The sequence below is a fragment of the Dichomitus squalens genome (genome assembly GCF_000275845.1).
Source record: "Dichomitus squalens LYAD-421 SS1 unplaced genomic scaffold DICSQscaffold_40, whole genome shotgun sequence".
Taxonomy (NCBI): Eukaryota; Fungi; Basidiomycota; class Agaricomycetes; order Polyporales; family Polyporaceae; genus Dichomitus; species Dichomitus squalens.
The window spans coordinates 164,786-191,845 of record NW_006766922.1 but is presented as its reverse complement, the minus strand read 5'-3'; the positions used below and the strand labels follow the sequence as shown (position 1 = coordinate 191,845).

Genomic DNA, 27,060 nt, shown 5'->3' with positions numbered 1-27,060 from the left:
CTAGACATAGGGATTATAGCGAGCAGTATTAAGTGACGGCGTAGGCTAGCAATAGCTCGTTTGTCTTCTTGCGATTCGAAATGCTCCTGACGTTGTCCGCCGCCTGCACAGGTGTGACATTGGGAGATAGACTGAGTAAGGAGGTGTCACACTTCGGGCTAGATGTACAACAACCTATATTACACACATGGATGGCTGTGACACGAAGTAAGTAGCAACAGATAAACATAGGTATAAGGACGTATAAGTAAGTGCGCCAACGACATTATATCCTCAAGGCCTCCCCGGACCGGTCCTCTCCCGACAGCCGCCTGGGATCAGGCCTCGACCTGAGCACGTCAGATTTGTCCGGAGTATGGCGCAGGCCATCCGCAAATTTTTGGTCGATTTGACCGGACTGGACCAGGCATAGGCCTTTTTGAGGGGCCAATTTCGTCCGGATCAGGCATCATAGGTCCTGGGCCATCACGCTACTGACACCGAACACACCACCCGGCACGGGGCTTGCGACGCTGATTTTTACATCCGCTGGAACGACTGATTGATCATCGGTGAGCGCTGTGAGACCGTACAATTCGAATCTCATGTCTGCTTACGCCAGTCGATACGCTACCTTCCATTCACAAGAAGTGGCCATATACCCTCCTGTGAATCGAAGCTCATCCGATACGCTAGCGCCGTGCCTATGTCATGTGCATGTGCTGAGCTTCGCGTCTAGTGTCGAGGCTATGCAATCTGGCAGGTAAGTCCTTTCTGATCGATTTCATGGTTGAGAGACTCCCTGGTGGGACAAGGCGTCATTCTCCGGCAGCTCTGTAACGCCGAAGGCTACCACTCCTCTGGCAATTAGGGAGTTCGGCCTCCAGTGGTTTCGGCAAACCAGCCTACCACCTGGTCTTAGAGTGGTCAACTCCTTGCCTCACAATGCCATGCAACGCACGTTTTCAGGAGGGGGTATTGGGCTGAGGGGCGAAGCGTGACATCGCGTACGAGGTCTCCACGCCGATTAAAGTCGCGAGCAACACAGCGCCCCGCAGCCGAGGCAATGCTCACCGTGAGCCTGCTCGACAGACAAGCTCCGATAACGGAGCACTGAAAACATCCGGAACGCTTGTGTATCCATATATCCATGTGCCCTGACATATACAGACGTCAGGAAATACTAGCACCAAGTATAGAATATAGTCCGTGTACGATAAGGCAGCGGACACCTCATCAAATGAACCCATACGCACGTTCCTCCGACGCACAAGTCCGCAATCCATTGAGTCAATCGCGGGTACGCGCAGTGCAGGTTCGCTACCAGATATCATACCTTCTGGAAATTTGACCAGTCTGCAGGCCAATGTCAGGGCGGCGGTTGCCCTTAGCACGATACAGCCCGGTGATGTGCACGTATACCCGCCGGAGACTGGGAGTACGGACTCTCGAATTGTTGGCCTGACGGCCTTTCTGCGCGCGTCCGAATCATGTCACAACGACCTGTAAACCACGGAGAGCTCTGCTGTAGCATATCCGGATGCTCCTCTGGGGCCGCAACGTTAGCGCGGCTGAGGGCGCTTCAATCTACACGTTCAGCTGTATAGAGCAGGGTAGGGCACACGCGTCAGCCTCATTGTCTTCTACCATGCTTCTCCTTGTGGATGGGCAATCCTTCCTTCTGGCAGCTTGGCGTGCAGTAGAACACGGGTCCTGTGCACAAACCTAAACAACACAATTGTTAGACGTACACACCTATGCCATTGACTGCCACAGACTTACCTCCGCACTTCTTGTGCATTCCCACCGTGTTGCACATGTAGTACACCTGCCACGGGCCCAGCTGTGCGCTTAGCTTCTCGTCCTCCCAGTCAACACCTCATAGAGCCTGCCCGGAACATCGACTACGAGCTGCCAGATGTCCACGTAGCTCCGCGTCACCTCGTGCTTGCCCGCGGGGACCCAGTCAGTGTTCGTGTAGCCCCCAAAGAGTAACATTTTGCCCGCCGCAGGATCGGTGAGGAGTTACCCTAGTGCGCGGTACGTCGGGAAGCTGGGAGTGAGGACATGCCGAAAGCGCGGAGTGGAAGAGGAGTAGTACGGCAGTGCGGGATTGTGACCTCCGAACATAATGGTAGAGTTAACGTTAGGGTACTACAAGAGGGTTTGGTTAGGGTAATGATCGGATACTTCCGATGCCTACTCGAAGCGTGTACTGTGACGACTTACGTAGAAGACGGACATCTCCGCGTGTGGGCATGGGAAGTTGCCCGAGACGCGCTCGCGGTGCGATTCCCTCTTGGCGATGTCCCAAGACCAACAGTCATCATACGCGCGAAGCCCTCGGATGATGCGAACTCCGTTCTGAACAGCTCTGCCGCCTGTTGTTGATCTGCCATGTCGTACATGAGGTATATCTTCTCTTGCCTGACATCCACCCACATCGCATGCTGCTTCCTCGGGTCCGGCACGTCGTACTGGGCCGGGAGCGCTTCCGTGTCCGTCGTCTCGCTCCACTGAGTCCACGTCTTCTTCGCGATGTTAAGCGCCGCGAAGAGGTTGCACCCAATCGCGCGCTTGAATTTGCCTCCGAAGACGTAAGGATTGCCCTTGGCGATGCCCGCGGTATAGTTCGAGAGCTGCTTGGTCTACGGCCACTGGGCGCCGCCGCAGCGCTCGTTGAGATAGTGCCTAGAGATACGGCCCCAGTGCTCCCGCTCGAGGTCGAAGTAGTCGACGGCGGAGGTGCCGGTGAAGAGGTAGGCTTTGCTGTCGCGCACGACCATCCGGTAGTTTAGAAAGGGGCAGGAAAAGGGAGGCGCTCGCGCCAACCACCCGTGCGGGGGAGGTCTGGACACCAGACGTTTCCGCAAAGCTCGAATGTGCCCGAGCGTTGCCCACCACAGACGTACATTATGCCTGTCGCAGATTATAGTGAGGAGCTCCAAGCGCCAAGGTGCCGTGCTGCTCACTCTTGTAGAGGAAGCAAGCATGGGCCATCCGAGAAGCAATCCGCGAGTGCCAGTGGACGGCGACCTTCAGCTGCTGCCATGATCCGCGCACTTGCAGAGAAGGATCTGTGACATCATGGTTTCAATTGATGAATGGTTCAGGATGGCGGAACTGCATGGCTTGCCTCCCTATTAACTCTGAAAGGACTTCCTGATGAATAACATACATGGGAGACTCCGGATCAGGTTGTTTCCGAGGTTGTGTTGCGGGCGTAGGCAGCTGCTCCGGTGCTGTTGAGCTTCAAGAAAATCTCAAAGGCGGTGAGGAGTGTGAGCAGCCGCTGGCGATGAAACTCGAGCGCAGGCGGGCGCGGCTGGTATACTTCCCAGTCTAGAGGTAACATGTCAGCGTTGGCAACAGATTGGAGAAGGAAGCTGAGTTCACCATAGATCGGTCGATGTCTGTACTGAGCATTGTTATACAAGATATCGACTTTCATAGTCCAGTCTAATGCCTATGAAGTCCATGAGTCGTCTTAATTGAATATGAGATGATGAGCGTACCTCTGCGCGCCTGCTAGTCCCGTAGGCAACGGGATACGCCATTGGCGCAGGTCATTACGGTGAGACACTCGTCCATGGTCATGTTGAAATATACCAGGCACTTTACGCCATCCCCCCATTGCGGGTGTCAATGGGCACCATGAGCGAGGAGTCTAGCAGGTGCGCGATCGCTTCTGTAAATCAGGCGACAGCGTCATCGGATTCCTTATCGCTCTCGAGGCCCTCTGCTTGAATTATAGCGAGTTTGCCTTCTGCGTCACGGTACCTGAAGTTGTGAGAATGTTTTAGATTGTCGGCGACATTGGTCGCTATGCGATTAAGAAGGTCATTACAAGTAGACGAACCTTCCAGCGTACTTAAGTCGTTACGACCACGATCCGCTACGTGCCGAATACAGAAATCTTCGACCGCGCCACACTATTCGGTAGTTAGCTTGGTTGAGGCTCCTGTATCAAGCACCATCGGAATGCATCATCATAACTTGTTGAAAGTGTTACCAGCCGTATCCGTCCCGCGTCTTCCAAATAACAACTTGCGAGACGCCATCCTTGCCCGTTCGCGAAGCACGTCGTCATCATCTATTGTTCAAAGCAGTCGTCCAGATGCGAGAATTATGTTATGGTTTCCGATGAGCACTCCAAAAGATACCGTGCTAGAGAAGCAGGCGTAGCAGGTCACAGTTCAGGCCTACTGGGATGGCGGTTGCTGATGGCAAGTAGCATTTACTGCAAGAACGCTAGGCGAAGACCTAGAGCTATGCATATAAAAGTCACCAGTCGAAACTCGAGCTCATTCTACGTTCGAGGCTAGGATGTCGTAGTACTGTGATGCGGGGGAGAACAGAACTCACAAGGCGCCGTCGCCGCTGTTTGCGCAGCGCGAGGAAGCGCTTAGCGTTTCCCCAGAGCCACCACCGTCTTGTCCGACAACGCTGTCCTCTCCTCCAACATCCTTCGCACATATGGCCCTTCCCCGCTCACACTACGACCCTCGTAGGGTTTGTATCAACCCCTTCCCCGGGATCAGTCTTGGGAAGCACAGGAGGACCATTGGAATATATCTCGCCGGCGGCCTCGTACGTCCTGGCGCTCCTCTTCGTCTCTCACTCGATCTGACGTCGCGACCCTCCTTCTCTCCTCTGCTTCCTCCGTGTGGATGATTTGTTGCGTATTATAGTTTGCGCTGGCCAACTGGACGTTTCTCGATGCGGCAGTCCTCTCCGCACACGCACACCCTCCGTACACCGAGCCGCAGATCCCGCCCCCGGTTCACGTCACCTTTGTCGACTGGCTGCCCGGCATCTGCTCCCTTCTTGGCATGATAGTCATCAACCTCATTGACAAGGATCGCGTGCAGGGACATGAGGACTTTGGCGACGCGCGTGCGGTGTGGCGGGCCAGGTTGTTCTTGTTCATTGGCTTTGCGCTCATGGCGGGCGGCCTTGCGGGCAGTGTGGTGAGTAGTCTTACTTGTCTTCGCCTGAATTTGCCTGGCCGTTCTCTTCGTTGGCAATACTAGCATCAAATGCGAGTCCTGGAAGGAGAGTTACGAGGACGTAGTGAAGATGCTGCGGGCGTCCCGTACACACGTGGGTGCATCTTGCGAAGCCTTCGCGCGGCAGTACAACCTTTTTGGATGCGTATACTGCCATGTTCCCTTATCCTACACGGTTCAGATCGAGAGAGCGCGCAATGATGCTGACCCTGTGCCCACTTCACAGACCGTCCTTGTGCTCAAGTACATCCTGCATCACTACACAGAGCAGTATACCTACTACGGCTACGCCAACGTCTCCCAAAACGTTGCCCTCATGCTCTCTGCCATCGTCCTCTGGATCTCACAAAGCGTCAGCACCGAGTACGAGTACACCTTGTCTATCTAGTATGTTATCAATGTTATCAATTGTACTTGCTATAACCTATCGCCTCGGACAAGAACAATGTATGTTTCTTTTGTACGGATTGGCTCTCGTATGCTTTTGCATCGTTCCGCTTGATTATCTGGAGCTGCGCTCTCGTGAATGGCCTGCACTTTCCACCGAGCGAGACTTCCTTCCCTGCCAAAATACTCAAGAGCGATGCCCGCTAGGGCTCCACCAATCCAATAGAGTAAGGTTTGCCTACTCGACGATTCTTCTTATTAGTCAGACATCGAGCCAACATATTTCCTAAGGCCCGATGCATTCCTCTAGCCTACGCCGTGCACCGAGTCCATCCCATTTCGAACAGATACCCTGTCCCCGAGGGTAGTCCCTCCAGCATGACTGCATTTTCCGAGGTATCCGACGCTAGTGACTACTTCTTCGGATCTCGTGCTCGCCTGTCAGACGTCGATGACTATCCTTCATCGTGTATCGAGTCAAGGTGATCTGGGAGCATATGCCTGTGTCTCGGTGCTGATCTCGACGCGTAGGGCATAGTGTGGTGGGGCAAGCAATTTGTCGAGGCCGAGGTGCATGGTGACCCTCTTTGCGGCAGTACAGGGGAAGCTCACGCTCTCCATCCTCGACGGCAACCAGTGATAGCGTGACTTAGAAGACACGTAAACAGGAGCAGGCTCTGCGCGGAGCTCCGCAGAAAATCCAGGTAGAGGACGTGGTCGGATAACCTTCAGTTGTGCCGTGACAGCCAGTGTCGTGTCCGGGTATGGCGAGGGGAGGGTACGGACCCTATCCACGCCCTCTCCATCGTCATCGGGTGGGAGCTGCTGATATTCGATGGTGATAGAGTGATCGGCATGATCAAGGGTGAGCCAGTGAGTGCTGGTGTCCCGGGTCATGTCCGGACCTCTGAGTTCGGCTAAGTACCCTTGGGCGCGCAAAGCATCCCGAGTAGTTCTCAGCAACACCAGGGCGGCATTGACGAGGGGCCGAGTCTTGAATCGAGCATCCAAGCCTTGCGACCACATAGAAGGGTGTGCCTGCTCATGTGCAGGCTTGGGTATGTACACCGTTCTGAGCGTGATGTGCTTGCGGCAGCGCTTGAGTGTCGCAGGCGAGAGAGGGAACAGAGAGGGGTCATGTGGACCGCGCGTCGGACGCGGGCCTATCTCCACAAAGCCGCAGAATAGATAATCGATGCCAGACCCCGAGGGGGGGACGTAGCACACGCGCCCGAGAAGGTGGCCGGGGTAGTCGTCATGTTCGCACCCGAGGATAGCCAGATGCCACTGCGACTGCGGCGCATCTCTGGGGTACGTGGCTGCGAATTGAGGAAGGCAGCGAGACAGGGGCACCAGAGGTAGTTTGGTACGAATGCCGTGTGCGGTGGAGGAGTACTTGGGAGCAGGGAGGAAGGGTAGCTGGAGAACGCGGAAAACAGCGTCGTGAGAAAGATGTCTCAATTTCCCCCCGGCTGTGAACTTGCTGAGGGAAGGAGCGAAGAGATATCGTTCATCCGACGCCCCAAGGGGGGCTTCAGTCGCGACGTGGGAAATTCGCAATGCGTTCCGGAGTGACGCAGGCTTGATCAGATCCTAGCCGGGTTTAATGCTCAGGTAGACGTGCGACCACGCAAACAGGCTCTGGTCGGGAATGCGCTGCACGACCTCCTCTTGCAACCGCTGGAACGCCAGTTCACCTTCCCCATAGAGTGTGGGCATGTGAATGGCGAAGATACCGAGCAGCGAGTATGCTCTGTCCTCCGTCGTCGTCGTCTGCCGCGTGGCGGCCCAAGAGAACCGCTCAGCGACGCTGAACAGATCGAGCGGCTTCGTGTGCAAGAGAGCTTCCTCCGGGATCGACGTCACGTCTTCGACGAGATCGCAAAGGGAGCCTTTTGTTCCGATGACCTTCCAATCTTCTGAGAGGAAGGTGAGCGCAGACGGCGCTATGCGCTCCTGCAGTGTCCATCCCCGTTTGAACCATCGGCTGGATCGAAAGCGCGAGGACCCGGCGCGATGTTTTTCTCCAAAGGGCACGTCCGAGAGGTACGCGTAGCACACTGCCACGCTGCGGTACCAATCATACATTGAGTTGATTGCCTCTGACAACTCCGAGCTGCTCGTCTTGTCGATGCAGCACGAGTCAATCCAGAGGTAGTCGTAGCCGTTTTCTCGTGCAACCGCACATGCTTCCTTCACTTTCGAGGACAGTCGAGGGTCGTGCCATATCGACGTAAGGAGGGGAATGGTCCTGCGGGAGATACCCGAAAAACGACCATCGGACGAAGGGCGGACTCGAAGTGATGGTGATTCTTGTCTGGGGGACCTCATATATCGTCGGATGCCGATACGGAGGACTTCGTAAGCACTGGCGACAGAAGTCAAGCGAATGAAAGCCCGCCCGACGTGTCGGCCTGCGTAGAGTGCTCTCTGCGTGACCTCAGGTAGGAGTCTCCAGTAGAGAAGTCGCCCATGTTCGTCGTACGATCGCTGGATCTCTCGCACGTCTTGGAAAGTCTGTTCAATCTCGTCCCAGGTGTGCGATAGAATAGCGTATGTGATCTGCTCCGGATTCTTCTCCTCAAACCGCCCCGTACGGGTGTTCAGCAGCCGCATTTGAGGGTGTAACGGGTGATGAAGATACCTGTAGCAGATTCTCAATTTGTATGCGCATCTCCAAAGTGTACAAGAAGTGTGTACAAACTATGTGCTCAGCTGGATATGACGCTTGTGGAGCTGACTTGAGGACACTGAGTGCGATTGAGTGGCAGCGGCGCTGGAGAATGTCCAACAGATCACAAGTATGTGAGATGGGTATCCGGGTAGATTAAGAGAAAGAGGACACGGACCTGACTTATCGTTATATGTGAGGACTTAGGCGCTGCATGTCATGTCCGCCCCCTGTGACTCCACGCACAGCTTGTGCAATATACACCCTAGTAGCATTGGGGTGATCAAATGATTAGAGGCATTTCCATACACTGCACAGGGCAGTTGCGAGTCAATTATTCCGTTGATCATCCGAGACGTACAAGAACGATGAGTAGACCATCCTGTCAGAGGCACCTTGCTCTTGTCGAAGCGAAGAGTATTCACGGTCTCATGAGTTGGGACGGGACAACAGATGGCATGATGAAGATTTTATGCATATCCCTAGGTTCTGCATTGGGTGTGTCATGTGGAAAGCGTACAAGCGATAACATAGTCTCGACAGCCCACCCGTCGCCGTGTAATCGTGTTGCGACGGGCCCCTCCCCTCTCCGTCATCACATCCACAACCACGTTCAACATATAACGACCACTTGGAAGCTCATGCAATGAGGGTGGAGGCGGTGGCAGAGTCGTACTTGAACGTTGGGGGGATCTGCTGCTTGGTCTTGTAGTACCGCGCAAGACGGTGAATACGGGACTCGATGAGGATGAGACGGAACTTGGAGTCCTTGTCCTTCCGGTTAACCTCGAGGTGCTTGCGAACAGCGACCGCCTTTTTGACGAGGTGCCAGAGATCCTCGGGGATCTGGGGCGCAAGACCTGCATTTCCCGGAATAAGTTTCAGTCCCATGACCGCCGTCTGACCATCCGATCCAAAATACGAAACGCCTGACCGCATCCGGGTAGCGCAGATATGGGCGGAAGACTCACCGTTCGACTTGAGGATACGAAGGATCTTGTTACCGGTCACGAAGCGAACCTGAGGGATACCGTGCGAATCACGGAGGGTGACACCAATTTGGGAGGGTGTAAGACCCTTGCGGGCAAGCTTGGTGATGTGCTCGACAACGTCCTCGGGCGTGGTCTTGAGCCACGAGGGGGGAGCGCGGCGGTAGGGGAGGGCAGAGGACGAGATGCCCTTGCCGGGAGCGTGCATGCGACCCATGGTGACTCTGGGGGAATACCATCAGCACTCCAGCGCACGAGCAGCACCTCAGCAATACACGCACAGTTTTAGGTGAGGGGAGCGAGTCTTGAGGTCTTGTCGTCGTCGAGCGTGCCGTCGGGCGCGGGAAGTGTCGAGTTTGCAGTGGGGCACCGGACACGTGAGCGCCTGCTGGGTGGCTGAAGGAGCTGTACAGTACCAAACCTTGTTCCGCCACTCTGCCTAGGCGCTGAGGGTGTTTGTGCCGCGATTGCCCAGCACTCAGCCCATCCGACTCGAGCTCAAGACTATCTCGTCGCCGCTGTCGCCGTCGTCGAGATACGCCCTCCATCAAGGCCTGAAGGTCTGTTACTCTTCTGCAGCTCGCCGCTTTATCTGGAGACTAACCTCGCTACCTTGCTAGCATGAAGCTCAACATCGCCAGTGAGTTTGTACATGTTGGGACGGGACCTGGGGGATTCGTGTTCTGACCAGGGTGTCCGCAACAGACCCCGCAACCGGGGAACAAAAGACGATCGACTACGATGACGAGAAGAAATAGTGCGTACACCGTCCATTTCCTGTCCATATATTCGCATCTAATCGTTAATCCCGTGCCGATTCACCGTCCTTGCAATGATGAAGCCGTGTCTTCTACGACAAGCGGATCTCGCAGGAGGTCCCTGGCGACTCCCTCGGCGACGAGTGGAAGGGTTACGTCTTCCGCATCACTGGTGGCAACGACAAGCAGGGTTTCCCCATGAAGCAGGGTGTCCTCCTTCCCTACCGTGTCCGCCTCCTTCTCTCGGACGGCCACTCGTGCTACCGCCCCCGCCGCACTGGTGAGCGCAAGCGCAAATCCGTCCGTGGATGCATCGTCGGCCCCGACATCGCCGTTCTCTCCCTCGTCATCGTCAAGCAGGGCGAGAACGACATCCCTGGCCTGACGGACAACGTCCTCCCTAAGCGCCTTGGTCCCAAGCGTGCGACTAAGATCCGCAAGTTCTTCAACCTGTCCAAGGAGGATGATGTCCGCAAGTACGTTGTCCGACGGGAGGTTACGAGCCAGAAGAAGGAGAATGCCAAGCCCTACACCAAGGCGTACGTATCATCGTTAGCGGCTTGCACTGGCCCGAGATTGAGCAGTACTTCTGTAGGCCCAAAATCCAACGTCTGGTCACCCCCATCCGTCTCCAGCGCCGCCGTCACCTCCGCTCCCTCAAGCGCCGCCGGATCGAGCGCCAGAAGGAGCAGAAGGCCGAGTACGACGTTCTCCTTGCCAAGCGGATTGCCGAGAAGAAGGAGAAGGCTGCAGCCGTCAAGGCGTCGCACAAGAAGTATGTCTCTCCTCGTCTCTATCATTGTCAGTTCGTCGGATTGACCGTGGTGTAACATCAGGGCTGCCGGTGCTGCGTAAAACGCCTGTCAGGGGTGCATCCACTTATCCTATGCGGTCGCATGTTGTATGGTTTTACGTATAGTCATGTCTTTTGCTCTCCCTCACACCATTACCCCTGCAATCTCATACATGCGACTAAATGGCGACGTGTACTGCTTGTCTGTGAGAACCCCACACGATGTTGCATATCATCAGCTCGTTACTTTCATGGTGTTAGATGACCGGGGCGTACCTCACAGTGTTTTTGTACCAGAGTCTGCAAATTTGAGCGGGCTAGGAAGTATGCGCCTGACATGTTCGTGTCGTCTTCAGTCATACACAGTCAAGTTCGACCAGCTTCCACCTTAGCTCTCGTCTAAGACAGACATATTGCTTTTCAAGCCGCTTGGTGCGATGGCTATATGTGCGCGGAAGTGAAGCAAGACGGAACCTGTGGCACTTTTTATCATTCATAGCGTGGGTTTCCCACTTCAGTATCCGAACATTTCTCCAACTGATTGTTTCGTGACACTGTAGGATCATCCTTTCGGGGTCACGGCCCAGACGGCTAGTGATGATTCAGTGGTAGTTGCAGGACGAGTGATCAGAAAATGGCCTCCGTCTTACTCAATCAACGTTGATCTCCCTCCCAATTCATCCTGGGTTCTCGTTAACGCCGGGCAGATCTTGCCGCAATGTCCAAAGTGACTCCTGAGTGCAATTGAAAACGAGGTACTGTACCGCATCGACTATCATCAAAGAATCAACGCGGCACGCGTCATTTGCATACTGTTTCTCGTAGCCGTACTGATTACACTCTCCAAACGACTCTCAGGCCATGATCTTTCTCGTTTTCCGTCATGTCATCCCATCCTGCACTCCTGAAACACGACATCTTCCTCAAAATCATGTGCTGCTTCTCATCGGTTCAGCAGCCGCCTGATATCGACATGAGACGTGAGGACGCGTACTGGGGTCCTCCACACCCCAACAAGAACCAAATCAAAGGCGAGGACGATGAAGACTTGGTTCTTGACGTCACGGACCGGGTCAAGAGGATGACCTCAGCGCGTCTCGCTGTAACCTGTAAGGCGGTCTCCACGAGTTATAGGCTGCCTCCTGTGGTAGCCTCTATACGTTGCTTCGCCTCTTCCCCGCTTCTATATGACAATCTCACGGTTTACACAAAGAGACTTCGGGTCCGCCTGTCCTGGGCTACAACACTTTCTCACGGATCATCCGTTCCGTTCATTCGAGCTCTGCCTAATGTCACCTTTTCGTCCACCCCAGGTGTTCGCAGCGCGAGAAATGGACAACGCCCTCTTTCGGCGGCTGGCACAACCACCCGACCTAAGACGCCTCAGCGCCGTTCAGCTACGGAACGTCGAGCCACCCGAGGCCCAGGCTATTGGCCCGGGCCTTGCGATTGCACTGTATCTACTTATGTAGTCGCCGGCCCTCTCCTCTAACGAAGGGGTTGCCTTCTTGAACACCCATCCAAGGCCTTTAATCACATCCTTCACGTCCATTCCTTCTGTCGCGCTCGTCTCAATTGCCATCGATCCCAGAGACTTCACCTACAATGCTACTTGTCAACACACCTCGCATCACAACACCTCCATAGCGCCCCATTCCAGAACTCTGAATACGCGCTCGTCCCAAGCTCCCGACTTCACGCCCACGATGTCCACCCAATCCACCTTACCGACTTGTTCCATCGCCTCGGACCACAATTCCACTTCCTCCGCCTCCACTCCTCCGAACAGCATAAAGACACGCGTAATGACATCCGGCAACGGCGTCACCTCAAGTTCGGCGGCGCGCTCGTACGCGTCTTGGGGAAGGAAGCGGAGGGCAACGTACGGCTTCTTGGAGAGCGCAGGGAGCCAATATGTGATGAAGTCGTTGCGAGCGGAGGTGTGGAGGCTGAGGGCTTTGAGGGTATGATCGAGGTACATGAGCAGCTGGCTGAAAGGAATAATGATGGCGGTGGGCGACTCAGGTGTAAGGGACGGGTAGGCTGGATCGAAATGCTCGACGAGAGGCGGGGGTACATCAAGACGAGGGCTCGGAGGAGGACTCGGCGGTATGGCGGTGTTCGAAGTAGCTTCCCAGAAGAGGTACGAGAGCTCTAGGCCAGTGCCTCTCTACAAGCGAGCCATTAGGATTGGCTGAGATGGACCAGGAGGCCTGCTCCTTGCCAGCAGCCAGAGCCTTCACGTCTACCTGCGGGTAGATGTGGGAGAATGACCATTGTGGAGCGAGGCTGATCGACACGGTTGCGTCGGATATCGCATGAGGAGAGAAGAGATATATGACTGGCTTGCCGCCCTTGTGGCTGTAGAGTAGGCGAATCGTGCTCTCACGCTGGATGTTATAATCAGAGAGCACGCGGCTTGATTCCAGTGTCTCTCCAGCGAAAATCAAGCGCTGCTTGTCTACTGGATAGCCTTCCTTGTCTCGGATCTTGTTCTTGATCTCTGACACGGTAGTTTCGGATCGGACCCCATCAAAGGTGAGAACCTTGCCAGTAAGTCTTCGTAGAACCAATGTTAACCCAGAGATAGCTCAGGGAGCAAGGAAATCATCTGCCTACGTCCTAGCGAAAATCTTGAAAGCGTCACTGTTCGCATGATTGCCTCTCTAGAGCATGAGGTTTCAGAGGCTTGGAAGGTCTGTGGACAGGCTGACCCTTACATTGTGCCCACGATTGGCTTCCCTGAGGATATGGAGTGAGACTCGCAGTAGTTGGCTATAATCGGATCACACTTACATACTTGAGGAGGAGCAGTCCGGATGTTCACCTTCATCTTCATCTCCCGAATCGCATTCTTGCGTGATCTTGGTCAGGGTAAGGATAGCTCCGCGGGGGAGACGCTTGAGCATGTCGTCGGTGACCTCGCATTTCAGGCAATCGACGTTTCCCGTCAATACAAAGTCTTGTTGGACGGACCCCAGGCCGCAGTGGCCGCATGCTTTCTCGACGATCGTCTGTAGATGTGACTCGGTCCTGGTTGGTTCTCTCTTTCAAGCTATGGGACTCACTTGGACACTAGTCCGATCAAAGCAGGCCGTGCGTGACTTCCACCTGATGGCCACAAGCGAAGACTCGGACGGAGCTGTCCTTGGATTCGTGTCGCGTCGACTCATCTTGTTATGGGAGAGTGGGTTGGCAGCAGAAAGGATGGGGCAAGGGGATGAAGGCGGTTCGCAACCCAGCGTTATGGCTGCCTCATTGTGCACAGGCTATCACGTCGGATCGAGTTGTCGACGCCTATTAGGCGAGCAACACACATGTTCCATTGTGGACGAATCTAAAATGAGCTCAGGGTTCTGTCGACCGGTAAGTAGGAGGTTCGGCGCGTTCAACACGTGGCGATGCGCCTCGTCAATGCGTGCGACCTGCCTCGAATGTGATTTGCCTTGTCTGTCAACATAGTTCTGCAACAATTCTACAAGACAAGATACGTAGGCTTTGTTGACTTCCGTTTTTCAGCGAAAGGAAATGTACGGATTGTGAGTCAAATTGCGAATGCACCACCACCGCTGACGAGTCGACCAACCGCCCGACGCCTACAGCCTATGTTCCATCTCGTCCTCTTCTTCGTCGACTTCATGACAGGAGAGCTGGGCTCCCAAGGATCCAACGAAGCAACCGGTGCTCCCCGAGGTCTGCGATTGGAATGCAACTTCCCCGAGTGAGACTGACCGAGAAGAGCCCGCCAGCTTGCACTGGGCCTTCTGCAGGTCGATGAGGAACCTCGATATGAGGATGGAGGTCAAGCTGAACACAACAAAACAGTTCAGTAAGATCCGCATGGTAGGGTAGGGTGCAGCGTAGACGTACGGTTCCTCCAGAAGTGCAATCACGCTCGTTGGTGAATCCACTTTATTCCCAATCTGATAACCGTCAGATGTATACATTCCATACCCCAGGTACAGCTTACCCCCGTCAGGGTGAACGTCATTTGGAGAATGCTCAACACGAGCAGCGCTCTGTTGATTCAACATGTGAGCATCGGTTGACCTAGACACGATTGCGAGCACCCACAGGAAATAGATTGTCCCTGTCATAACATCATAGGGTGCTTCAGTACTACACTCATCGGGCTCGAGCGACGACCCCTAGTACATACCATCGAGGAGAAGAATGCATGCCAAGCTTCGCTTGCCGAGGCGACGGAGAGATAGCTTTGCAGTTTCATATGTTCGGAACCAGGTAACACATAGAACCGCCAAATCAGAAGCAATCAAGGAAGATCGCGTCACCACCTCCACTGTCACGTCTCGTCTCAGAACGTGCCCGAAACACGATGTCATGAAACATGTACCAACATCTACCATCCACGGTGTCAGACAGCATGTCACGGAGCAGTGTAGGAAGTTCTCTCACTTCGTGATCGTGCTCGCTGATACCGGAGTGATGGCTATGATGCCCAGGACCGGATCGTTCACAACTGACAATCCGTGCAGGTTTACCTGTGCGGGGGAATATACTGTTCTATGCTGCTCGACCATGACAAATCCGGAGTACGCACCCACAAATCGGTGACAATGGGCACCGAAGACAGAGCGAAAATACCTGCGGAAATGACCCATCGATACGGGTCAGGACAAAGAGCATATGCTCTGAGTGCTGAGAATGCTGTACGAAAAAGTGGCTGTCAGAGTTGTCGATTCCATACAAAGTTTAGGTCCCGTACCAGCCCATGGGAGATACTGCAACGCCTGCAACACAGCCGCAGCAATGTATACGGAGAATGCACTGCGTATGGGTCAGAACGCAACGTCCGGAGTTGTTGAGAATCAGTGTATACCTCTGTGATGATGTCAAGCATTGACTTAACCATGCTAGAAACAGAGTGATATACCTCTACAGACGATGGGAGCGAGACATTATTAATGACTTGCGACGCGAGAGTGATGTATCTATTTAGCAGACACAGAAGGGTTGCTCCGGAAAGGTGGCCTCCCTTCCAGAAGAGCGTCACCTCGCTGGGGAACGTGAGGACGAAGTCGTAAGCCAGTAGCGCTATAAACGAGACGCAATAAGCTTGAGAGAATATACATGGTGTCGATTGGAACGAACCAGTGGTGGCTGATGTCCAGCAATTGCCGAAGCTAAACGCAAGCTCAGAGGTTAGATCACGTGTAAGGGCTATCAGTCTGAGCTTTACTTACAATACCTCAGTTGCCACCTGAACATCTGAGTTGTCGGCCATACTGATGCTTCAATGAAGTAGCACGCAAAGTCCAGAGGTATGAGACAGGTGTCGAAACGAAGGTATGGTTGTCTTTGGGACCATAGGGTGAAGACTATTTATTGACCTCCTTGAACCCGCCAAGAGAGCCGTGTTCGTAGCCGGAAGATAGAACTATACCCCATTTTGAGATCAGATTCATCGTCAAGTGAATTATCGCCAGCATGTAACTGTAGTCTAGGCACCGGCACCGAGGATGCATGCTGTTAAGCATTCGATATATCTGTCGAGCCATCCACTGCAAAAGTAGATGTATGCAGGTGCGATTAAGTGATAGAACTCACAGATCGGGCAACTGAGGCAACTGACTAACATCACGGCAGAGCCCTGAACGTCGACTCAACGGCTACTTAACGTTTCGATGGCTCAGATGAGCAGCGCGTACAATCTCACATCCGAGATGCTTTCGGAAGGACGTGAATATCTCGTGCATTGCCTGAGAAACACAGATGGAGAACATCCGCAACTGAGCCAGTCGGCTTAGTATACGAAGGCAAATGTACTGCCTTGAAGTAGCACTGTCGCGTACCATGGTAGCGATTGCGCAGAGAATGCACCATTGAGGATCAATCTATTTGGCGGCCATCAAGGCGTCTATTAAACATCAGCTCGAGTACAGGTGGCTGGAGAACAAGGCATTCCCGGACGCTCCAAGTCGCCCTGTCGGATTGAGGGATGTGACACGGATGACGCCGCTTTATGAGGGACCCTGGCTAGTCTGGTGGCAGATCAGTGTATCACATCTGAATTCTGAATGCAAAGGGTACGGCTGGTGAGATTTGAGCGTCGTCGGAAGGCTGGGCTCGCAGATATCGGATGAAGAGAGTGCGGACGACTCGAGCTCGTCGTCCCTTGCAGACTTGGGCACGGATTCGTCACGCGTGACACTGCACTACGCGACTTGGACGCCGTCACCCGTGAGATTGCCGATTTCCGTTGGCTGTCCTGCACTCGTCTATTCAGACTATACCACATGGACTGCTTTGAGACCAACTACTGCGACTCGCTCAAGGCCCGTGTCAAGTAGCTCCAAGTAAAAAATGGCCCTTCTACCCGCTCAGCGAGCGCTTTGACGTCTTGGCCTCGGATCCGGGACTTGTGCTATCAAGGTGCGTTCCCATCGTTTCTCCCTGTATCTCACATCTACCCGTTTCCACCTGCATCTGTGTCTGACCAACTCCAGAACAGGTTCAATTACTGAAGCAGGACCAGGAGGTCATCCCCCGCCTCACGCGCGACATTGACAAAACCACCGACCGCATCTTGTAATGCTCCCGACACAGCCGATGCTTCCCCAAAGCCTGTCTCAGCACACCTAGGATATGTACGCGGTCACGACGACCGTCGCGGAACTGATACGGGGCCCAACGGGTGTGCGCGACATACAAGAGCTGCGGAACGACGCCAGGAGAGATTGGAACGTGTGCGAGGGCAAGCGGTGATCGGTGAAGGCTAGAGTGGAAATCATTGACGAGGGAGAACATCCGAAGCAAGAGGGTGAGTACAGTATCGGAGTAGACTTTCAAGCCGAATGACGTTGCGGACGTCCGACCGCCGGAGTTTCCGGTATGTTACCGCCATATTACTATCCGATGACACAAAGTTGCTCGTGAATTGAGCTCAGACTGCAGCGGACGTCTGTGCGTGGCGCGTCGGAGCTGCCCGACTGGCATACGACGGACTGGGCTTGGAGAAGCTGAGATAGACGAGTGATCCACGATCAAATCTGTACATCCGTCTCTACGTGAACCCTTTCCTAGCCTGCATTCGACTCCTCTTACGCGTCATATCGGCATCTCACTCCCGCTCTCGACTCAGGAAAAGGGATTTGGGATTGGCCGCTCGTCTTTGCGTTGGTTGCGGGGTAGCCTGCATATACCTCGAGGCTGTTGATGCCGTCCACGTTCCCATCCTTTTGCAACCTCCCGTTCCTGGAGACCGTCGAGGAGCGTCGGCGCGCAAGCAATGCCCTGTTCTCGGAGGCGAGCTTTCAGCGCATATGCCTCCCGCCGACCGGTCGCGCTCACCGTCTCAGACTCTTCGTATGGGCCGGGCTGGTCAATCCCCAGCCCGACACGCTTTGTGTTAGCGTCCTGGATGCGGGACACGTCAGCAACTGTGAGGGGGGCAACCGCGGATATCGGCCTGGTCGTTCTACCAGACGCACCCTCTGAGTTTCGCGGCAGTGGGTGATAATAACTGATCAAATCATTGACGTTAGAAAGGCGACGCCTTGTGGCGGATCTATGTATGGTACAGGGGTGGTCGGCTATATGATGCATGGTATCGCAGCGCATCACGCATTGCGCTCCAGGCGCAATGTCAGACTCTACGCTGAAACGGCAAGACGGGCATCGACGCATCAGCTTCACAATTCACAGGGCCCACGAAGGCCAGTCTCCCTGGACAGCATTAGGTAGGCACGGTCCCTTCTCTAGGCTCGCCATCCACGCAACCCCACATGACATCACGATTACCTCCTCCGCAAGCGTTCGCAGCGCGGCGACATCCGGGCGGTGGATCTGCTCAGCTGGGTTGCTTTGGTCGACCACAACGTCGTCGTGACGGATATGAAGGACCAGGCGGCGAACACGCCGACCCTGCAATGCACGAGCAGAGAGCACGGCTTCAAGCTCCGACTCCTCTTCTACGGTCCCAAGCGACATCCAGAGGGTATCTAAGGCGGGAAATGGGAGTGGACCGGACGTTTCAGAGTCCCACTCCGAGTCAGAGGACAGCGAGAAGATTCGCAACCCTGCTGCAGAACCTGGGGCACGTGGAGACCAGGTGATGTCGGGAACGATAGCAATGGCTCTGGCATTAAGGACGACGGTGAACAGGAACGAGTCCAGCAATTCCGTGGTGACTCCGTCAGACGTGTACTGGAATCGCGGTTCTTCAGTGTCAAGAAAGAGGTGAGGGTATGCGCGCAAGAAATTTCTCAGGTCCAACTCGAATTCGCCCGTGTCTTCATGGTAGGACCGTTGGCCACTGAAGTGGAGCCTGATCGATCCTTGTGGGAAGACGAGTTGTAGCGCAGTGCGATCGCGTTCTACCACAGAGATCAATATTTGGGAAGGACGAGTTTTGGAGGGAATGTGACGAAGAACGTTGTCTAGGATGACCTTGTTGGTGTAGAGCCGCCCCCGTTGGTCCCGCACGTCGATGTAGAGGTGACAGTAGGATGGGATGGCGAGATGCGTGAGAAGACATTCAAGGGCGAGGTCTACGGTGTGATCATCCCTTAGCGCATAGGCGAGGCCGAAGTACCGCAAGCGAGGAAGAGAAATGCATCTGGTACCGCTCCTGAGCGTGGCATTGGAGACCTGAGTTCGATGGGTGGCGAGATAGACATCGAGAACGTATATCTCCTCTAGTCTCGGACAACCAGCAAGAAAGCTGAGGAGGTCCCATGCATCCCAATGAGGCGGCGCCCAAGCACCGGCGACATCCAACGTTATCGCGAAAAAGGATAGCACGGGGAATTTATTCGCAGGGAGGACCGGGATCTCTTTGAGGCAAAGGGATCGCAACCTGGAGGCAGTCCCGGCAAATAATGGTAGGAATCGTGCCTTCGATGGCGGTGCATGAGCAGAATGCGTCTCCGACCAGTCAATGCAGCAATGCTCAAGTTCGCTCGGGTCGAACGAGTCGAGAAACTTGGGGATTACGCCAGTCCCCCGACAACGGACAAGTTGGAGTGTCCTTATTCGTGTAGCATGCTTCAGTAACAAGTTCTGCGTTCCTTGGAGGCCCTCGATGTTGTAGTGATCTATGTGAACGTCCAGTTTGAGAGAGGTGTCGTTAGGAAGGTATATACTGTGCCGTAGGCTAGACCTTATTGATCCATCCTTTACGTATAAGGCAGTGGAGACGGTGGTCCACAAAGAGGGGGTTGCGAGTGCTAGCTCACGCCAGTACCTACATACCTTTGGCAGCAGATGAAGATCTGCCACGTGAGTGTGCACAAACGGCGTTACTGCGGAGCCATTGAAGGAGTCAAAGGTTCGTGCAGGCAAGAGATTGAAGACATAAATCAAAATCTCAAGAGGGGTGCGGTTGATGGGAGACGTCGCATTCATGAGTCCTCCTACGATGGCAATACCCTTATGGAGAGCGCTCTGGAGCGTTTGCAGCTGCAGGAAACGCAGTCATGTTACCTGTCAGACAATGCCGCGTTCCGACGGTATGCTTGCTTCTCACCAGGTCCGAATATCTACGGTACGCGTATGGAGTTACAGCCAGCTCTGGGGAGCGCAAGGTACGGATTACTCACTGCTCCGTGCTCTTCTCTGATCGCATTTGGGGGCTGCACAACCTGAGCATTGCACACTCGATTAGGATCTGCTTGGCCACCAACTCCAGGGCGTCAATGCTCATTTCTTTGCATGGCGTGGTAGCGAAGGGACGCGGAGAACTTTCAAAGAAGAACATATTGTGAACAGTTATGGAGGTGGTGGTGGTAGGGTGCAAGGCCACGCGGACCGGGACCCAACTCATAAGCGCTGAGATTCGATATCTGTCGTGGGAACCGTGCACGTGCCACCAAGCATCGATTTAGTTCAAGTTACAACTACTGTATGCATAAGTACGTACACGACAACAAAGAAGAGACAGAGAAAGACGTGGTCGGAGGCCCCATGTACAAGCCAAACAAACCGACAATCGTCCTCGGCACCCCAGCGGGTTTCAAGAAGCCCGAGTGATGCACACTGGGCCGCCTTGTAAGTGCGGCGTGCGGCTCCAGTCCCTCTCCTAAGTGGCCATGCATGTTCATAAGATCCCCAGCTCACAGATCCCACGAAGGCCAGTCTCTACGGGTAGTACTAGGGGGGGAAGGCCCATTCGCCAAGCTCGCGAGCCACTCGCGCCGATTTGGCATGAGGATGACCTCCACGAGTGCCTGCAGGGGGTGACATCCAAGGGATCGATCTGTTCTATATCGTCCGGACCTGCGTAGGGATCGTCATCGCGAACGTAGAGGATCAGGCGGCGGATGCGGCAGCCTTGCGCCGCACGCCTTGAGAGCACATCTTGGAGCTGCGCGACATCTTCGGCGTCCTCCAGCGAGAACCATATCGTGTCTAGGGCGGGGTAGGTCGACTTTGTCAGAGTCAAGAGACGTTTCAAATGTGCTCATTGTGTCGGAATCCGCCTCGAAGAGGGCCAGCTCGGCTTTGGAACTAGCCACATGCGCGAAGCTGGCGATGCTGGGAACGAGGGCGATAGCTTCGACGTTAGGCACGACGGTGGTGAAATAGGACGAGTCCAGTGCGCCCATAAGATGATCATCCGCGTAGTGTACTTGGAGTTCCTTGGTTCCAAGGAAGAGATTAGGGTAGGCGCGCAAGAAGATCCGCACTGGCAAGTCTATGTCGTAGCCTGAGTCGCCAGCCATGTCACTGCGGACCATGTCGCCATAGAAGTCGAGCCTCAGGGACCCCTCCTTAAAGACGAGTTGTAGCACGGTGGAAAGGGCAGAAGGGAACGAAATCGAAATCCGGGAAGTCCGTTCTTTATAGGGGACGTGGCGAAGAAAACTGTCCAGGATCGCCTTGTTTGTACGAAGCTGTTTACCTTCGCAAAGGATCTTGAAGTAGAGGTGGCAGAAGGACGGAATGGCAAGATGTGACAGAAGGCACACAGGAGCCGAGTCTGCGGGATACTCTTCATTTGGGGAGTAAGTGAAGGCGAAGTAGCGCGAGCGCGGGAGGGAGACGGGAGAAAAGCCCTCAAGCACACCCGAGAAACCTTCCGCTCGATGTCTAGGGAGATAGACGTCGGTGACATATACCTCCTCGAGACTGGGGCAGCGGGGGAAGAACAGAAGGAGGTCCCATGCGTCCCAATGGGGCGGCGCCATTCTACTACCATTCATTGCTAGCACCAGGAGGGATAGCGCAGAGAACTCGTTCGTAGGAAGAGCCAGGACCAAGTGGAGACAGAGCGTTCGCAGCCTAGCACCGCCACCAGAGAAGAAGGGAAGGAAACGGGCCATCGACGGGTCCGCCCGGACATGTAGGTTCAACCACAGGATGTAGCAGTGTTCGAGTTCGCTAGCGTCGAATGATTCCAGGAACTCCCGAGGTGCATCCAGACCAGCACCGCAACGAAGCACCAGTGTCCGCATCCGTGATGCGTTTTTCAGTAGCAGATCCCTGGTCTTCGGAGAGATCCTATGGAAGAAACCGTTGACGTCGACAGTCAATTTAAGAGTCGGGTCTTTTGGGAGGTATATGCTATGTCGTAGGTTCGGGTTCTCTGATTCTTGGAAGACGGTGGTCCACAGGGATGGAGTCGCGAGGGCTAGCTCGCGCCAATACCGGCACACCTTTGGGAGTCGGTGCAGGTCTTCTACGGAAATTATGCCGAACGGCGTATCAGCCCGTCCCTTGATGGCACCAGAGCTTCTTGAGGGAGAAAGATGAAATATATGCGTCACGATCTCGGGAGGCATGCGATTGATAGGCACCGATGCGTTGGCGAGTCCTCCGACAACGGCGAACCCCTTGTGTAACGCGCTCCGGACGCTTCGATGCTGTAGAGACGTAGTCATGCTCCCTATTAGACGGCGACATGCTGAATGCATCGCTGGGGGCTCACCGCGCTCATGTACCTGTGTTACGAGTTAATAATCAGAACAGGCATGCGCAGTCAGACGCAGATGAAGTATGCTCACTTCTCCTAGCTCTTTTCAGACCGCACACGAGGGCTGCATAGCCTAAGCGTCATACACTCAGCTAGGATCTGCTTGGCCAAGGACTCCAGCGCTTCGACACCCATTTCTTTGCAGGGCGTGGCGATGAAGGGACGTGAGGAGTCGTTAGAGAAGAGCATTTTGCAGATGGTTGTGGAAGTAGTGGTGGCAAGGAAGAGTGGATATATGCATCGGCGTATTTGAGCCCTGGACCCACCGGCGTCGGAGTTGGAACTGACAGTACTCTTACCTGTCATTGGAAGCACGCCGCAACTTATTTGTGTGGCCAGGAGTGCTGATATGTACAACGCAGGATACTTGATTTTACCAGACGACCGACCGTATTGCGTACGACTATGCGTATGTACGTGCGTATCGAGTAACATGATATACGTCGCCAAGCGCAGCTCAATGCGCACCGCAGAGCGGCGTGGGGGGAGGGAGTTGTGGGAGAAGGACGTGTGAGTGTGTGTATCGTGTCGTTTATCCAGTAAAGTCGCGCGCGCGCACCACCGCCCTCTGGCAAACCCGGACCCAGGCCGCTCGCCCCTGCCCGTCAAAAGGGAGGGGAGAGAAGGCATCCCGCTGCATGGGGAGCACGAGATATGAACAAGGAAGGGAGTATGAAGAGAGAGATATAGATGGAGACGTTGAGCGAGAGCAGAGACATAGACGAGATATGCAGAGAGCGAGGAAGAGACATAGCAAGAGCGCACGGCGGGAGGCTCGCTCCCCGCGCCCGAATCGAATCAGGGACACCAAAAACGCGAGCCGCCGTCCACGGCGCCCGCGAGAGACGCACAAACCCAACACTCAAATTCAGATCAGAACAGATCCGAGTGCTGGTGCGCGCGGCCGAAGTGGCGCGCCTTGTGGCTACGGCGCGCGCCCGCGGACGCGCCCTTCTGGAACACGGTGAGCGCGTCCGCGCCACCGCAGACGGAGCCGCTGTCGCCCGTGCACGCCATGTTGCACACGGAGTCGGCGAGGACGGCGCCGCCGCCGTTGGTGAACGCGGCGCCGCAGTAGCACTCGCGCGCGTATTCGAGCCCGGCGAGGGTGTGCCCGAGGCTGTCGCAGTGGGCGACGCACGACTCGACGGTCATGGTCGACACGCTCGTGAACGCGTCGACGTTGAGCGCGCGGCCCTTGACGTTGTCCTTGCGGCAGCCGATGGCGGTCCAGCCCGACGGGAGGCTCGCGGTCGAGTTGGAGGGGGTGGAGACGGAGGCGCTGGGCTTGGCGGCGGAGGCGGAGGAGGAGGCGGGGGCGGAGACGGAGGGGAGGGCAACGTTGACCTGGTTGAACTTGAACGCGTTCAGCGCCCAGCCGCCACCGCAGGTGCTCGTCTTGTCGCCTGCGCAGGCGATGTTGCAGGTGGGCGCAGCGAGAGACTTGCCCTGGCTGTTGGAGAACGAGTTGCCGCCTGTACATCTTCGGTCAGCATGCGAATATCGGGAGCCAGGCGTGCGGGGCACTCACAGTAGCACTCGCGACCGTACTCAACACCAGCAATGGAGAAGCCTTTGGACGCGCAGGTGGAGAGACACGATGCAACCGTCATCTGGTCGTTGGCGACGCTGAACCCAGTCAACGCGCGGGCGGAGCTGTCGGACACGCACCCGATGCCAGCCCATCCGAGCGGGAGGCCTGTGCTCGAAGGAGAGGAGGCGTGGGCGCTAGAACTCGTCGCGCTTGCGGAGTGCACAGACGTGGTGACTGCCGAGGAGGCGTGCGTCGAAGATACAGAGACCGGAATGGCGACGTTAGTAGTCACAGACGGCTGAACGGTGGAAGATACGGACGACGCCTGTGCGGGTACGCCTGAGGCCGTCAGGAGGGTGAGCCGCGCCGGGCCACCGCAGATCTCGTTCTCTGCGCAGCACCTCATGATCAGCGTCTTCCACTTCATATCACTGGCCATGGCGGATATGACCACTCACCGTTGCCTGCGCAGTGGTTGCTGCAGAGGTTCCAGGTGATCGTGTTCTGCGACGCGCCGTTGCGGACCTGGTTGTCGCAGTAGCACTCGTCCGAGAACTCGACGCCGGCGAGCTTGAAGCCTTTGGACGCACAGAAGTCCGCGCACACCGCCTTGGTCATGTTCGGGCTGGTCGTAGACGCGCCGGTGAGCGCGCGGCCGTTCGTGCCCTCAGCAATGCACCCGATCTCGTTCCAGCCGCTGGGAAGGGGGGGCTGGGCGGCGACGAGGCTCGGCGTAGCGGCGTTCGCGTTCGGGCACGCGGGCTTCGACCCGGTCCCGTCCCAGAAGGGGTTGCATCCCGGGAGCTGCGTGATCGGGCTGTCGAGGCCGATGTTCTCGTCGACGATGTCGGTCTCGAGCGTGCACGCGTCGGCGGAGGCCTGGTCGAACACGGCGGCGAGGGGCGGGCAGTCCATGACGTTGCCGTTGGCGGCGGTGCAGGTGTCAATCGCTTCCTGAAGGAGGTCGATGTCCCAGCCGTTCTGGAAGTCGCCGTGATGACCGTACCCGGTCGTGTCGCCGTTCGCGAGGACCCACGTGCCGGGGCCCCAGTATGAGTATTGGTCGACGGACACGAGCATCTCGTAGAAGAGCGAGACGAGGTGGACGGGGTGCGAGTCAGGGCAGTCACCGGAGTTGTAGTTCTGGATCGGGTACGCCAGGTGCGACTTGTGGTCGGCAGAGTCGAGATTGACACCATCCCAGCAGGAGGGGAAGAATACTTGTGCGCGCATGCCGTCCGGGCAGTTGTGGTCGAAGAAGTTCGGCCGCTCGGCCCAGTCGGGGTCGCTCCCATGGTTGGTGTTGTAATCTGAATTGAATGTCAACGTCCGTACGGTAGCCAAATACGGGTGCACACGTACCGAGACACACGAAGCTCACAGCCTGGTTGGTGAAGTCCGACGAGTTGTAGGTGCGCCTGTTGGTATCACCGGCGACCATCTGCGAGACAGTATACTTAGCATATCTGGACGCATTATTGTGCCAGGACAAGACTTACGCGCAAGCCCTTGGGGAACGCCTTAATGGGCTGGTTCTCCGGACCCGGCCGCATGAGGTAGTAGATGTTGAAGCTCGTGGCTGTCACAGGCGAGTGTTAGCCCATGCATTGCGGAGGAAGGTGGCCGGTGAATCGAAGAGACACCCCGCCGCGATGGAAGTATAAATTGATCATCCAGCTGCAAACAGTATTTTTGCTTCCTCTCCCCAGACCAAGAATGTGGCGAATTCAACAGAATATCAGCAACAGTTCAACAGTGGAAGTGCTGACCCGAGTGGTGGCCTGGGGGCAAAGCAGAAAGATTTCATTCAGTCCAGGAACCAGCGCCTTCCACGGCGCTGCATATATATATAGCACCACAACTCTTCCTTGATTCCAGACCCGCACAATCCCCCCTTCGATGCAACGAAAGACGGCGAGAAGCAGGCGAAAATTGAGACAACTTCCGAACCATCGAGCAAGCCGAAACACGTCTCGCCAGCGCAGCAAAAGATAAGAGAGGGAAGGATACGCACGTATCGGGCTAAGCTGTCCAGTCTGTTGATCGCGATGGTACAGTTGGGGCTGCAGGACGTCATGTATTAGCGCTCGCGTTCGTTTTCGCGCGGGGCCCTGATAGCGGGCCAAGAATAAACGCACCGCCCAGTAGTTGGACTTGTCGGGTTGCACAGGGATGGTCGTGCACTTGCTCTGGGTGAGGTCGTCCGCATCGTACACGTTCTTGAAACGGCTTGCGCCGACGATGGAGTGGACGTGACCGCCGATCTATACACAACAAGAAGACAGGCGCCAGGTACGCGCACGCGCTCAGTCAGGATGCGATCTCGCAAAACCAACGCGCGCAAAAGTGATCGAGCGCGGGGTGGGGAGGCGGACGTACCGCGTTCGGGTTCACGATCGAGTCGAGACGGGTGGTCACGATGGGACGGCTGCCACCGAAGATCCAGTGCTCGGCGTTGGCAGCAGCCACGAGCGCCGCGAGCGATAAGAGCTTGGAGAACATCTCAAGTGTAGTAAGGACTGGTTCGGTTCAGAAAAGGATTGTGTGGAGGTCAGACAAAAGAAAGTCGGGTCGCCGGGTGGGCAGCGGGAGACGAGGCGGGCGAGAGGGAGAAGGAGAAAAGAGGAGGGAGAGAGCCTGGCACGGAGGCACGGAGCCGTGGAAGGGAATGGGGAGCGGCCTTCCATCCTCCAACTTTTCTTATACTCCCTGCGGAGGTGTGACGCGCCTGGACATGGCATGCCCATTGGCGCAAGATTGGAGACGCGCATCTCCGGATGAACCATCTTCTCGTCCACACGCTCCGGCCTCCCTGTGCCCTGCCATCCAGGACCCCCCCCGGCGCACCTGACAAAGCGTCTTTTCCGTGTATGGAAACAGATATAGATCGTAGCAACCAGGGCCTCGCGGACACCAGTTTGATCTCATTTCTCGACACTCACTCGGGTCGCAGCATTTCCGTGCGATAAGGGGTCTGCATCTCCTGCACGACGAAGCGACCCTGGGCC

The 27,060-nt window shown here is 55.6% G+C and overlaps 9 protein-coding genes across 9 annotated transcripts; 2 read left to right on the top strand and 7 right to left on the bottom strand.

The window, feature by feature from the left end:
• Positions 1-1,776: 1,776 nt before the first annotated feature.
• DICSQDRAFT_182620 (uncharacterized protein) lies at positions 1,777-4,293 on the bottom strand. The gene is made up of 11 exons (XM_007368853.1): positions 3,992-4,293; positions 3,839-3,940; positions 3,495-3,759; positions 3,376-3,445; positions 3,116-3,321; positions 2,952-3,056; positions 2,812-2,898; positions 2,681-2,748; positions 2,422-2,627; positions 2,209-2,371; positions 1,777-2,133 (listed from the first exon to the last, which is right to left on the bottom strand). The coding sequence occupies exons 6-11, from the start codon at positions 2,977-2,979 to the stop codon at positions 2,005-2,007; spliced, it is 681 nt and encodes a 226-aa protein (XP_007368915.1). The 5' UTR covers positions 2,980-3,056; positions 3,116-3,321; positions 3,376-3,445; positions 3,495-3,759; positions 3,839-3,940; positions 3,992-4,293; the 3' UTR covers positions 1,777-2,004.
• A 110-nt stretch (positions 4,294-4,403) lies between these two features.
• DICSQDRAFT_139460 (uncharacterized protein) lies at positions 4,404-5,476 on the top strand. Its single transcript, XM_007368852.1, has 3 exons — positions 4,404-4,569; positions 4,671-4,949; positions 5,215-5,476. Exons 1-3 carry the CDS (start codon positions 4,456-4,458, stop codon positions 5,374-5,376), a joined length of 555 nt encoding a protein of 184 aa, XP_007368914.1. The 5' UTR covers positions 4,404-4,455; the 3' UTR covers positions 5,377-5,476.
• A 1,399-nt stretch (positions 5,477-6,875) lies between these two features.
• On the bottom strand, positions 6,876-7,991 carry DICSQDRAFT_110334 (HET-domain-containing protein; the record flags this gene model as incomplete). The annotated part of the gene is made up of 3 exons (XM_007368851.1): positions 6,876-7,564; positions 7,752-7,789; positions 7,861-7,991. 3 exons carry the CDS (start codon positions 7,989-7,991, stop codon positions 6,969-6,971), a joined length of 765 nt encoding a protein of 254 aa, XP_007368913.1. The 3' UTR covers positions 6,876-6,968.
• Positions 7,992-8,490: 499 nt separating this feature from the next.
• On the bottom strand, positions 8,491-9,371 carry DICSQDRAFT_156835 (uncharacterized protein). Its single transcript, XM_007368850.1, has 3 exons — positions 9,317-9,371; positions 9,018-9,259; positions 8,491-8,906 (listed from the first exon to the last, which is right to left on the bottom strand). The coding sequence occupies exons 2-3, from the start codon at positions 9,250-9,252 to the stop codon at positions 8,686-8,688; spliced, it is 456 nt and encodes a 151-aa protein (XP_007368912.1). The 5' UTR covers positions 9,253-9,259; positions 9,317-9,371; the 3' UTR covers positions 8,491-8,685.
• A 129-nt stretch (positions 9,372-9,500) lies between these two features.
• On the top strand, positions 9,501-10,944 carry DICSQDRAFT_110328 (ribosomal protein S6e). Its single transcript, XM_007368849.1, has 6 exons — positions 9,501-9,595; positions 9,656-9,675; positions 9,741-9,792; positions 9,877-10,332; positions 10,389-10,568; positions 10,630-10,944. The coding sequence occupies exons 2-6, from the start codon at positions 9,657-9,659 to the stop codon at positions 10,646-10,648; spliced, it is 726 nt and encodes a 241-aa protein (XP_007368911.1). The 5' UTR covers positions 9,501-9,595; position 9,656; the 3' UTR covers positions 10,649-10,944.
• Positions 10,945-12,216: 1,272 nt separating this feature from the next.
• On the bottom strand, positions 12,217-13,495 carry DICSQDRAFT_162961 (ubiquitin-domain-containing protein; the record flags this gene model as incomplete). Its single annotated transcript, XM_007368848.1, has 3 exons — positions 12,217-12,738; positions 12,761-13,145; positions 13,383-13,495. The coding sequence occupies 3 exons, from the start codon at positions 13,493-13,495 to the stop codon at positions 12,217-12,219; spliced, it is 1,020 nt and encodes a 339-aa protein (XP_007368910.1).
• A 687-nt stretch (positions 13,496-14,182) lies between these two features.
• DICSQDRAFT_173052 (uncharacterized protein) lies at positions 14,183-15,831 on the bottom strand (the record flags this gene model as incomplete). The annotated part of the gene is made up of 9 exons (XM_007368847.1): positions 14,183-14,393; positions 14,457-14,509; positions 14,557-14,605; positions 15,003-15,088; positions 15,148-15,254; positions 15,313-15,374; positions 15,491-15,641; positions 15,699-15,730; positions 15,791-15,831. The coding sequence occupies 9 exons, from the start codon at positions 15,829-15,831 to the stop codon at positions 14,183-14,185; spliced, it is 792 nt and encodes a 263-aa protein (XP_007368909.1).
• A 2,414-nt stretch (positions 15,832-18,245) lies between these two features.
• DICSQDRAFT_173051 (uncharacterized protein) lies at positions 18,246-22,327 on the bottom strand (the record flags this gene model as incomplete). Its single annotated transcript, XM_007368846.1, has 3 exons — positions 18,246-19,096; positions 20,823-20,973; positions 21,062-22,327. The coding sequence occupies 3 exons, from the start codon at positions 22,325-22,327 to the stop codon at positions 18,246-18,248; spliced, it is 2,268 nt and encodes a 755-aa protein (XP_007368908.1).
• A 675-nt stretch (positions 22,328-23,002) lies between these two features.
• DICSQDRAFT_90821 (WSC-domain-containing protein) lies at positions 23,003-26,690 on the bottom strand. Its single transcript, XM_007368845.1, has 8 exons — positions 26,432-26,690; positions 26,191-26,316; positions 26,067-26,115; positions 25,552-25,631; positions 25,415-25,493; positions 24,511-25,362; positions 24,050-24,442; positions 23,003-23,993 (listed from the first exon to the last, which is right to left on the bottom strand). Exons 1-8 carry the CDS (start codon positions 26,552-26,554, stop codon positions 23,392-23,394), a joined length of 2,304 nt encoding a protein of 767 aa, XP_007368907.1. The 5' UTR covers positions 26,555-26,690; the 3' UTR covers positions 23,003-23,391.
• Positions 26,691-27,060: the final 370 nt, after the last annotated feature.